General features: G+C 41.0%; 1 protein-coding gene across 4 annotated transcripts in view; it reads left to right on the plus strand.

The window, feature by feature from the left end:
• The first annotated feature begins 419 nt into the window (after positions 1-419).
• The window catches only part of LOC140197578 (organic cation/carnitine transporter 2-like), a 58,437-nt gene continuing 45,330 nt past the window's right edge, over positions 420-13,526 (plus strand). For all 4 annotated transcript variants that reach the window (XR_011885968.1, XM_072257712.1, XM_072257713.1 and 1 more), the window contains exons 1-3: positions 420-1,030; positions 5,663-5,766; positions 11,827-11,981. Coding sequence is in view for 3 of the 4 variants with exons in the window: in XM_072257712.1 (XP_072113813.1) it covers positions 677-1,030; positions 5,663-5,766; positions 11,827-11,981 (613 nt within the window). In the remaining variant the exon portion in view is untranslated. The remainder of the gene's footprint in view (positions 1,031-5,662; positions 5,767-11,826; positions 11,982-13,526) is intronic.

A 13,526-nucleotide genomic window follows, 5' to 3' on the forward strand; every position in this document is an offset into this window, starting at 1 on the left:
TTTGAATTCCTCCATTTTAATGTTTAGTGTGGGGGCATGTTTTAGATTCAAACTAAGCTTCTGCAAATATTTGTCAGAACTGTACACATTTGTAAAGTGTGATTACCACTGCAGGGGGAAAGGAATGGGATTGTCATCTCTTAACATCAGTGTCTAATGCAGTTTACAGAGGCAATCAGACTCTGAGCCAAGAATGCAGCTGTTGGCTTCATTCACACACTAGAAATATTGCACCAAAATAAACTGGACTGCCCATTGCTAAAGGGTTGTATCCATGGTTTGAGAGACAAAGCTAATGAACCAATTAATCATTGCTTGGTCTCATAAATAAATTCTGTGGGAGGTGCATGGCTTCTGATTCATTTCCAAGAACATTCCTAGTTGTAGTTTAGCTGTCGAAGTAGCCTTTGAGAGTTTTATTGTCCACAGTTCTCGTTTGAAAAGACTCAAGGTTTTGTTTGTGTATTAGCCGACAATGAGTTTTTCAAATGTTTCAAAATAAGTTACATGCTTAAAGTGGTGTCATTTCTTATCGAATTTGAGTATTCTTCATGGAGTCAAAGGATGATATTACCCTGACAGGAAATGTTCTCAAGATTGTGTAAATCAACTACTTCTGCTCTCTCAAGAAGTTAAAGTGGTAACTGTGCAGAAAAATAGAAATAATATAAAAAAAATGGAAAGTTACGATGAAGTGATAGCTTTCCTGGGAGAATGGGGATATTACCAGTGGACTATTTTCTTTTCCCTAAGTTCCATTGTTATTCCAAATGGCTACTTAGCTCTTTTGATGGTGTTCCTGGCAGATACCCCTCAACATCACTGTCGTCTGAACAACTATTCAAATGTGTCCTTCACGAATCTAAGTTTTCAGCTGCCAATGGAGGAAATGGATGGAGAGAAAACTTACAGCAAGTGTACCAGGTACCGAATTGACAAGGACGCTCGTTTCAATGGCACAGCAGTAGAACATTGTGTGGATGGTTGGGTGTTCAGCACAGAGAGATACACTTCAACGATTGTCACTCAGGTAAGAAGACTTAAATTGACGCGTCACCCTTGCACATTTTTGCACAGTGCTTTACTTCCACGATGACCATTAATTAATCCACTATTTTAAAATAGTACCTAAAATTTACCTTACTCACAGATAACACCCAAAATGTGACTCACGTACATACTTAGTAAAGAGATTGTTGTGAGGTTGAGCAGAAATGATTAATGAGGTGCATTTGTATATGAATGTGAGTAATTAATGTGGCTAGGAATGAAGTGACATTACCACACATGTACATAATGCGAACACCACATGTAGAACATTCCTTGTGGATGGAGTTAATGAACTTTTATGAAGCTTTTGTTTCCTGTAGAGACATAGAAACAGATTCTTTGGCTCAACTCATCCATGGCAACCAAGCTGCCTTTCTGAGCTTGTCTCATTTGCCTGTACAGTATTTGGTTCATATCCTTCCAAACCTTTCCTTTCGAAGACCCCATCCAAATAACTGTTAAATGTTTTAATGGTATCTGTGTTCTTCCTTTGGCAGCTCATTCCATGTACCCGCCATCCTCTGTGTGAAATGTTTGCCACTCAGGTTCCCTTTAAATCTCTCCACTGTCACCTTAAAGCTATACCCTCGCCCTCTAGCTTTAGATTTCCCTACTCTGAGGGAGAAGACTGTGACCATTAACTTATCAATGCCCCTCATGATTTTATAAACTTCCACAGCATCAGGCCTTAGCCAGTTACACTCAGAGGAAAAATGCCCCAGACTCTCCTTTATAAGTCAAACTCTGCGGTCTTGCTAACATCCTTTCTGCATCCTTTCCACTTTGATGACGTCTTTCCTGTACCTCGGCGAGCAGATGTGCACACAACTTGTTTTGTCACTAACTGTGGAGAGGACTGGACTGATTTGTCTTGTGGCAGGCCTAATTGGAAGGAGATGGATTATTAAGGCAGCAGATCCAGAATACTTTTACCTTTCCTGAATTCAATGGAAAAATGGTGATTGTTGTGTTGGGAGAGATGGTTGAACAGTTTTGGGGCATGAACTACATGAAATGGATTGTGAAAGAAGTTCATGATTGCCATTTAGAGTCATAGAGCACTACAGCAGAGAAACAGGCCCTTCAGAACACCTTGTCTGTGTTGAACTATTATTCGGTCTTGTCCCTTTGACCTGCACCTGGACTATAGTTGTCCATACCACTCCCATCCATGTACCTATCCAAACTTGTCTTACATGTTGAAATTGAACCACTTCCACTGGCAGCTTGTTCCACACTCTCACCACCTTCTGAACAAAGAAGTTGCCCTTCATGTTCCCTTTAAATAGTTCACCTTTCACTCTTAACCGATGACCTCTTGTTCTCGCCTCACCCAGCCTTACTGGAAAAAGCCTGCTTGCATTTACCCTGTCTATACCGCTCATAATTTTGTATTCCTCTATCAATTCTTCCCTCATTCTCCTACATGCCGGGGAATGAATAAACATGAGAATAAATAAATATTCTACAACATAGACTCAGGTAAGCATGGAATGAGACACACATTCATTTGCTCATTCCTATCTCTGGATGCTGTTGGTTGGTTGTAAGGCCTGAAGAGAAATCAGAAGAAACTAGACAGCTTGCAACAGGAAGAACTTGGAAGCTTTGGAAAAGGTGCAGATGAGTTTTACTAGCACACTGCCAAGCTTAGAGAGTATGAGCTACAGGGAGAGGATGGGTAAACCTAGGAAGTCTAAGACCAGAGGCCACAGCCTCAGAGTAGAGGGATGTACATTTAGAACAGAGATGAGGAATTTCTTTAGTAAGAGAGTGGTGAATCTATGGAATTTGTTGCTGTGAAGGCCTAGTTATTGGGTATATTTAAAGCAGGGGTTGACAGATTTTTAATTCTGGGAGAAAGCAGGAGATTGGGGCTGAGAGGGAAATGGATCAGACATGATGAAATGGTGGAACAGAGCTGATGGGCCAAAATGGCCTGATTCTACTCCTAATCTTGTGGTCTTATGGGTTGTTTTCTCTGAAGCATCAGAGGCTGACAGTTTATAAGAGTGTTAGATACACGGATGATGGAGGGATATTGGTCAAATACAGACAGAAGAGATTTTATTTAATTAGGCATTGTGTTTGGCATGTACATACTGAGTCAAAAGGTCTGGTCCTGTGCTAGATTACTTTAAGTTCTGCTTATGCTCTGACTAGTTCACCACCATTTGTGAGGGTTTAAGCAAAAAGTCTGCTAGATCCCATTGAAAGAAAAAAATGTGTTTTCCGCCAACCCAAAGAATAAGTATTGGTCTATGGACTAACCTGCTGCCATTGGTGTTAGTGGGCTGGTGGTACTAACATGAAAATTTGCCTGAGTATCTGGATGCTCCACTGGCTAACCTCCCCTCCTCCACGGCCCTAAATGCCAACTCATTAAAACATACTACCTTGCAATGTACAGCATCTACAATGGAAAGGAGGGAATCAAAGAGCAAAAGTAATTGTATGTGTATGTGGGGGTTGCTGGGAGGAAGGAGGTATGGGACATGTTTTGCTCTTGTTCATTTATGGCTTGCTATGCTCTGTTTTGTTGTGTTCTGTGCCGTTCTGCTGAGCATTATGGGCACGCTATGTTGGCGCCAGAATGTGTGGCAACACTTGCAGGCTGCCCCCAGCGCATCCTCGGGTGTGTTGGTTGTTAATGCAATCAATGCATTTCAGTCTCAAAGCTCAAAGGAAATTTATTATCAAAGTACATATATGTCATCATATACTACCCTGAGATTCATTTTTTTGCAGGCATTCACTATAGAACAAAGAAATACAATAAAATCAATGAAAAAAATGATGTACATGTGATAAGAATCTGAAAAGCAATAGGTATTTCTGTGGCATCACATGTGACTCCAGGATGACATCTTACCTCCCTGGTTTCAGAGTGAAGGATGTTACTGGAGGACTACGAAATATTTGGAGGGGTTGGGAGAACACTCAGAGATTGTGATCCATATTGCTGCCAATGACATAGAAAGGGAGATGATATCACAGGAAAGGATCCTTTAAATATGGCAGCAAAAAGAGATCTTGGCATTATAGAATTTCATCTTCAGACTGTGGGTGACAAACAGGTTCTGAAACGTGTGTCCTAAATTAGAATAAAGGCAAATTATAATGGTGCAAGGACAAAATGGACTGGGAAAGTAGATTAAAAGGTAAAATAACAGATTAGCAGCAGCAGTTATCTAAGGAGATATTTCACATAAATCTCAGCAAAGGTATATTGTATCTCAATGAGACTAAAGTCCCATGAGATGATGAGCATCCCTGGCCAACTAAGGAAGGTAATAGAAGTCACATGATATTTGAAGATTAGTGATAGGCCAGTGGATAGGAATTTTAATTAGAAAGCAACAAAGAATGACGGAAAGTTGTAGAAATGGAAGAGATGAGTATCATGTACGTTGCAAATACATGATGGTATTTATGTATTTTAACCTGTAACTTTATTGTTATACAATTTATTCTTATAACTGATGAACTTTTATTTGTTACATGTTGTGCCAACACAACACAGCAAATTCCTAATACATTTAACTATATATGGTGAATAAAGTTGATCCTTAATTTTTGATCGTTGAAAAGTTAAAAGGTAAGGATGACAGCTGGGAACCAAAAATCCCAGTATGGCCAACATAAATATCATTGGCTCATTCTGTGGCCTAAATTTTTATGATTTCATAACTATAAGCATGAGCACCTCAATGAAATTCTGAAATCTGAAAGCAGGGATCTGTGAAAGAAGATTGCTATTCTTGAATGGGAGTGTAGGCTCGGTCCTTGAGCCTGTGAAATATTCTAAATATGAATGGACGTACAAAACATGCATTCATCATTTGGAAGGTTTCTCCACTGTACGCTTTTATAAAGCCAATAGTCTTGAGATTCCTGGCCACCCACTCCACCGGTCACATTTGAGCTATAGACTGATAAGGCATGAAAATGGCTACCATAGCCTGCCAAGTCTGTGATGACAATCAATATCTACCTACAGTGATCCTACATTTTATCAAATATTGAAACAAACTATGGAAAATATCCTAACTGGTTGCATCATGGCCTATGACAGCAGTCGCAATGCACCGGAGTGGAAGATGCTGCAGAAAGTAATGGAAACAGCCCAGAATGTGGTGGGCAAAGCCCTCTCTGCCACTGACACTGAAAGGAGGTGGCATGCATTATCTGCCATCTGAAGGCCATAGGTTTAGGGTAAGAGAGGAGCAGTTTAAAGGAGAACTGGGGGCAAGTTTTCACATAGAATGTGGTGGTTATGCAGAACTAACTGCCAGGAGAGGTGCTAGTGGCCAATTTTATTATAATTTCTACATGGTGTTTGGAAAGGCACTTGGGATAAGAAAGGAGTGGAGGGATATGGGCCCAGTGGGAGTAGTGTAGGTAGGGCCTGTTTCAGTGCTAAACTGTTCTGCGACTCTCTTCATACAGATATTTGAATTGCTATTAGTAACAACATTAGAAATCAACATGAACTAGTTTAAAAAATTAAATATTGGAATATATTAATGTTTCCTTGATGTGTTTTAGTAGTTAATAAATAACATAAAATGTTAACCTCTGTGCCTTAATTATCTTCAATGCCACTCTGTAGTGGGATCTAGTTTGTGACCAGAACTGGAAAGGACCATTTACCACATCAGTATTTTTCATTGGAGTGCTGCTTGGCTCAATAATCTCTGGACATCTTTCAGACAGGTACAGGATACAGTAAACAGAACATGGTGAAAATCCAATTTGCATTTGTTAATGTTTAATTGTTGGTGCTCTCTGAAGATTGCCATCACAGTGATGAATTATTGGAGCATGTCTTGGTTTATCAAAACAAGCGAGATTACCTGAACATAAATAAACTGGAGGAATACCAAGCAAGAAGTTTACTATATGCTGTAATATAATTCAAATTAATTTCTCAGGACTTCATTTATAATATGCATTCAACAGAAACAGGAAATAGCAACAGGAGAAGGCCATTCAGTCCATTAGGTCCAGTCCAACACCCAACATGGCTGATCATGGATTTTAGTACACTGTTCTGTTACAGTCTGCAACACCAAAACATAAAACTAATCGAAAGAAAAACAGAGCTGGGGATAACATGTCTACTTTATTTTGCTTTTTAGAGAGGTGCACAAATATGACGTGGTGGTGTAATGCCATTCATGTAATATTACATATAACCTGTAATGAATTACAGTATATGAGTAACAGAAGTGGTTAATTAATATATATTTACAATATTGCTCAAAAATTACTGAAATATTAAACACATAACACTCCTCCCTGCTTAGCTCTAGACTCCAACTCAATATACGATGCATCTCAACACAAATATATAACGTATTACTCCCTAGTCATCTTATATACACAGTATACTATATAATACAACTACTATATAGACATCCCCCGCTTAGTAAATTTTAAATTGTCCTACTCAGGCCTAAAGATGTAATTGTTGTACAGGATTTCTTACTCTTTTCTGGCAAGTGGGGGATCTCCCTGCCTGGCAGGTGAGACTTGTGGCTGAGAAACAATCTTACTTCTGGAGGTTTAACCAATGTGGTTGTAGGAGTTTCTTCTGGATCTGTAGTAATGAGTTCAAGGGCTAAAGCTCAGTAGCCAGGCTTGGTAGGAACCTGTTATAATGAATGACAAATCCTAAAAAGGATCACAACTGTGACACGTTGTTTGGTCTTGGGTGATCCAGCACTGCTTGAATTTCCTCAGCCCACTAGTGTAATGCTTGGCACCAATGGTGTGACCACAGTTAAGTGTGCTTGGATTAAAGAATTCACACTTATCATATGATGCTTTGAGCCCATAAACTTCTAATCTTTTTAGCACTGTCTGACGTTCCGGAGATGTTTCTTGTCATCTTTACAGCTAACAATGATGTCATCCAGGGTGAGTACCTGGGCAGCCGACTTTTTGTAGTCATTGCCATTGTCATGTTTTATGATTCCAAACTATAAATCTAATTGAAAGAAAAACACTGAGCTGGGGATAAGAAATTTATCTCATTTTACTCCTTAAGACCATAAGACCAGAAGACGAAGGAGCAGAAGTCGGCCATTTGGCCCATCGAGTCTTCTCTGCCATTTTATCATGAGCTGATCCATTCTCCCATTTAGTCCCACTCCTCCACCTTCTCAGCATAATCTTTGATGCCCTGGCTACTCAGATACCTATCAATCTCTGCCTTAAATACACCCAAAGACTTGGCCTCCACTGCCGCCCGTGGCAACAAATTCCACAGATTCACCACCCTCATGCTAAAAAAATTTCTTCGCATCTCTGTTCTGAAATGGGTGCCCTTCAATCCTTAAGTCATGCCCTCTCGTACTAGACTCCCCCACCATGAGAAACAACTTTGCCACATCCACTCTGTCCATGCCTTTCAACATTCGAAATGTTTCTATGAGATCCCCCCTCATTCTTCTAAACTCCAAGGAGTACAGTCCAAGAGCGGTCAAATGTTCCTCATATGTTAACCCTCTCATACCCAGAATCATTCTAGTGAATCTTCTCTGAACTCTCTCCAACGTCAGCACATCCTTTCTTAAATAAGGAACCCAAAGCTGCCCACAGTACTCCAAGTGAGGTCTCACCAGCGCCTTATAGAGCCTCAACATCACATCCCTGCTCCTATACTCTATTCCGCTAGAAATGAATGCCAACATTGTATTCGCCTTCTTCACCACCGACTCAACCTGGAAGTTAACCTTAAGGGTATCCTGCACGAGGACTCCCAAGTCCCGTTGCATTTCAGAATTTTGAATTATCTCCCCATTTAAATGATAGTCTGCTCGTTTATTTTTCTATCAAAGTGCATAACCATACACTTTCCAACATTGTATTTCATTTGCCACTTCTTTGCCCATTCTCCCAATCTATCAAAGTCTCTCTGCATGCAGACTCTGTTTCCTCAGCACTACTGACCCCTCCAGCTATCTTTGTATCATCAGCAGACTTAGCCACAAAGCCATCTATTCCATAATCCAAATCGTTGATGTACTACGTAAAAGGAAGCGGCCCCACCACGGACCCCTGTGGAACACCACTGGTAACCAGCAACCAACCAGAATGGGATCCCTTTATTCCCACTCTCTGTTTCCTGCCAATCAGCCAGCGCTCTATCCACGTATGTAACTTTCCCATAATTCCATGGGCTCTTATCTTGTTTAGCAGCCTCATGTGCGGCACCTTGTCAAAGGCCTTCTGAAAATCCAAATACACACCATCCACTGCATCTCCCTTGTCTACCCTACTTGTAATTTCCTCAAAAAAATTGCAATAGGTTTGTCAGGCAGGATTTTCCTTTAAGGAAACCACGCTGAGTTCTGCCTATCTTGTCATATGCCTCCAGGTACTCTGTAACCTCATCCTTGGCAATCGACTCCCATCACTTCCCAACCACCGATGTCAAACTAACGGGTCTATAATTTCCTTTTTGCTTCCTTGTCCCTTTCTTAAATAGCGGAGTGACATTTGCAATCTTCCAGTCCTCTGGAACCATGCCTGAATCTATTGACTTTTGAAAGATCATTGCTAATGCCTCCGCAATCTCTACAGCTACTTCAGAACACAAGGGTGCATTCCATCAGGTCCAGGAGATTTATCTACCTTTAGACTATTCAGCGTCCTGAGTACTTTCTCTGTTGTAATTGTGACTGTGCACATTTCTCTTCTCCGACATCCTTGAGTGTCTGGTATACTGCTGATGTCTTCCTCAGTGAAGACATGCAAAATACTCGTTCAGTTCCTCCGCCATCTCCTTATCTCCCATTACAATTTCTCCAGCATCATTTTCTATTGGTCCTATATCTACTCTCACCTGTCTTTTACTCTTTATATACTTGAAAAATCTTTTAGTATCCTCTTTGATATTATTTGCTAGCTTCCTTTCATAGTTCATCTTTTACCTCTTAATGACCTTCTTAGTTTCCTTTTGTAAGCTTTTAAAAATTTCCCAATCCTCTGCCTTCCCACTAATTTTTGCTTCCTCTCCTTTACTTTAACTTTGTCTTTGTCTCTTGTCAGCCACGGTTGCGTCCTTTATCCATTCAAAAATTTCTTCTTTTTTGGAACATATCTGACTTAGAAACATAGAAACATTGAAAATAGGTGCAGGAGTAGGCCATTCGGCCCTTTGAGCCTGCACCGCCATTCAGTATGATCATGGCTGATCATCCAACTCATAACCCTGTACCAGCCTTCTCTCCATACCCCCTGATCCCTTTAGCCACAAGGTCCATATCTAACTCCCTCTTAAATATAGCCAATGAACTGGCCTCAACTGTTTCCTGTTGCAGAGAATTCCACAGATTCCCCACTCTCTGTGTGAAGAAGTTTTTCCTCATCTCGGTCCTAAAAGGCTTCCCCTTTATCCTCAAACTGTGACTCCTCGTTCTGGACTTCCCCAACATTGGGAACCATCTTCCTGCATCTAGCCTGTCCGATCCCTTTATGATTTTATACGTTTCAATAAGATCCCCCCTCAATCTTCTAAATTCCAACGAGTATAAGCCTAGTTCATCCAGTCTTTCCTCATATGAAAGTCCTGCTATCCCAGGAATCAATCTGGTGAACCTTCTTTGTACTCCCTCTATGGCAAGAAAACACAGCGATATAGGGGAAGGTATGAGAGGTGCGTGAAAACACGGCGATATAGGGGAAGGTATGAGAGGAGCGAAAAAGAGACTTGCACCTTCTTCACTTCTCGGATAAACTCCAGCCACTGCTGCTCTGCCATCCTGCCCACTAGGGTCCCTTTCCAGTCAACTTTGGCCAGTTCCTCTCTCATGCCACTGTAATTTCCTTTACTCCACTGAAATACCGACACATGGGATTTCGGCTTCTCTTTCTCAAATTTCACAGTGAACTCAATCATGATATGATGACTGTCTCCTAAGGGTTCCTTCACCTCAATCTCTCTAATCACCTCTGGTAAATTAGACAATACCCAATCCAGTACAGCTGATCCCCTAGTGGGCTCAACAACAAGCTGTTCTAAAAAGCTATCTCGTAGACATTCTACAAATTCTCTCTCTTGAGATCCAGTGTCAACCTGATTTTCCCAATCCACTTGCATGTTAAAATGCCCCACATTAAATTATCACAACACTGCCCTTCTGGCAAGCCTTTTCTATTTCCTGTTGTAATTTGTAGTCCACATCACTGCAGCTGTTAGGAAGCCTGTATATAATTGCTGTTACCTAACCAGCAACAATGAATATTAATTGAGACAGGTTATATAAAAACAACCAAACATTTACTAAACACGTATAAACGATAAGGAAAAAAAAAAGGAAAACTTTTAACCGGGGGTTAACAGGTACACAGCTGTTCACCAACTCGCCACTCGGCTCTAGTTCTTAAAGCGTTAAATGCGAAAACAGTTCTTAAAGCGATACAGTCAGATATAGTTCTTAAAGCGATAACTTCAAAACTCCAACAGTTTTACACATTCAATTGGGAGACACTTCTCTAGAGAAAGATTTCTTCACCGACGCACCTTTACTGTTGGTTCTGTCCACAGGATTCCCGATGCCAAAAATAAACAGTTTAAATCAACTGACCTTAAATTCCTTGAGAGAGAGAGAGCGCCTTTTTGCATGAACTCATTGCCCTATTGCAAGAGTTATCTCAATGCAGTTTCTCTCCAATGAAGACTCAATAAGGTCGATCCTTTATTAAACTGCCAAATGATGCCGACTTCTCTCGATCCTTCACTTCGATGAATTCTTCACTCTCCCTTCAAAACTGTCGGAATTGAGTAAATTGGCACTTCCAGCCACAAATTCCCAGTCCAAGTAATATGGAATCTTTCAACAGAATGTACAACCGTTTTAAAAATGAAACTGCGTCACAAAAACAAACGCAACAGAAACGGAGATACAGCACGTTCTACCTGGAAATCTACAAACTCAGAAACTAACTGCGTCACCTGGGTCGACCCTTATATAGTCACGGGGCACATGTCATCACGTGACCTCACACCGGTGGGAAAATTACATCAGGTGACCCCCAAAAGACCATTACATCATTCTCACAAAAAAAAACAGATCTCTTTGAACATGTAACACTGCCATCAGGGTCTTTTTACCCCTGCGATTTCTTAGCTCAACCATAAAGATTTTGCACCTTCCGATCCTATGTCACCTCTTTCTAATGATTTAATATCATTTCTTACCAATAAAGCCACGCCACCCCCCTCTGCCTACCTGCCTATCCTTCCGATACACAGTGTATCCTTGGATGTTCAGCTCCCATGAGGCATGCATCCTTTAGCCACGTATCAGTGATGGCCACAATATCATACCTGCCAATCTGTAGCTGTACGACAAGATCATCCACCTTATTCCTTATGTTGCGTGCATTTAAGTATAACACCTTAAGTCCAGTATTTGGTACTTTTGGCTTTGTTTGCACGGCAACTTTATTGCACTGTAACTCATCCCAATGGCTGCAAATTTGCCCCATCACCTGCTTGTCCTTCCAGATATCTTTACTGCTCACTACCTTAGATTTATTTCTGTTTTCCCCCTCCTCTACTCTATCATTCCGGTTCCCATCCCCCTGCCAAATTAGTTTAAATCCTCCCTAACAGCTCTATTAAACCTTCCTGCCAGGATATTGGTCCCCTTCGGGTTCAGGTGTAACCCATTCTTTTTGAACAGGTTCAAGATTCTTCTTGAACTTATAAGAAAAAACACGGATCTTGATTTTCTAAAGTGATGTTTGTTTGTTTGTTTAAAGGCATGGAAGAAAGCCGGTTCTCTTTGGAGCTATAGCCATGCGGTCAACTGCATGCTTCCTGCAACTGGCCTCTCAGAGTTGGGAAATGTTTTGCATACTGCACTTTTTTGTTGGCCTTGGAGATGTCTCAAGTTACTTAACAGCTTTTGTTCTAGGTAAGAAAGTGTCGCATGTACTGCAAAGATAATAAAAACAGGAAATGCTGTCGGTACTCAGCAGGTAAGGCAGCTTCTGCAGAGAGGGAAACAAAATGAATTTTAGTGACCAATCTCCTCTCAGAGAGTTTTCCAGCACAGAAACAAGCCCTTGGGCCCACCATGTTCATGCTGTTCGCCGTGTATCTATCCATACCAATACCATTTACTAATGCTTGGTCTGAAGCTAGTGCTCATCTTGATGTTGTGAGAGTATCTATTTCCACCTACTCAGGTAGTCCGTTCAGATTCCAACCATTCTCCAGGTGAAAAGGTCACACACTACCCCAGCAATGCGTTCTTTTCTTGCAGCTGCAGCCATGTGTATGCTGAAATATATTGTGTGTAAAGATAAGGAACAATTAGCTTTATTTTCACATGTACTTTGAAACATACAGTGGCATGCATTGTTTGTTTCAAGTCTTGTACTGGATTTGTGCAAGTGTCGCCACACTTCTGACACCAACATAGTATGGCCATAATTCACCAACCCTAACATGTAATCTTTTTAACGTGGGAGGAAACAGGAGCACCCAGAGGAAACCCATGTGGTTTCGGGGAAAATGTACAAACAACTTACAGACAGCAGCAGAAATTGGAACCCCAAAACACTGATTGCTGTAACGCAATTGTGCTAACCTCAACGCTCCAAGAATAAAGAGTATATCAATTGCTGACGTCACAGGTTGTACAATAATATAGATCTACATGTAGCATTTAACATGAAATGTTTTGAAATAATTGTTCTGGCTGACACTGGGCTAGAAATTTCATTGGACTTTCCTCAGCTGCACTGCAATTCCTAATGTTTCGTCTAGCATGCTGTCTCTTCAAACTTGCAAAATAGTTGACTAGCATTTTTGATTACCAGCGTAGTTTTCATTGTACTTAAGCTGGTAATTGAAAATTTGTAAAAAGACATTAAGCTAAATGGCTAATTCAGTTTCTTTTCCAGTTTATATTTGGCTAATGAAATATGAATGCTTCTAACATTTTCTGTGTTGCAGTACTGTGCAAAAGTCTTAGGCACATATATATAGCCAGGGTGCCTAAGACTTCTGCACAGTGCTGTAGAAGTTTCATGTATTGCACTGTAGTGCTGCTGCAGAAAAAATTACTGACACATGTGAGCGATGATAAACCAGATTCTTATATGTGTCTCTATTGTGGACTGAGAGTGGGAAGGGGGCAGGGAGAGGGGAATCATGGTTGGGAAAAGGGGAAGGGAGAGGAGAGGGAGTGGGAAGCACCAGAGAGACATTCTGTAATGATCAATGAACCAATTATTTTGATTCCAATGACCTTGCAGATGTCTCAGGGCTGTGTGTGTCTGCATCTGTGCCAACCCCTGCTCCTTGCATTCCTTCTCTGCCACCTGTCCCACATTCCTCTGACAGAGCACCACCCTCACCACTCCCAACATCATTTGCTCCCGCCAGATTACAGATCTTCACTTCATGGTGACAAATACGGTACTACGCAAAAGCCTTAGGCACCCTAGCTATA

This window comes from Mobula birostris, chromosome 5 (genome assembly GCF_030028105.1).
Source record: "Mobula birostris isolate sMobBir1 chromosome 5, sMobBir1.hap1, whole genome shotgun sequence".
NCBI lineage: Eukaryota > Metazoa > Chordata > Chondrichthyes > Myliobatiformes > Myliobatidae > Mobula > Mobula birostris.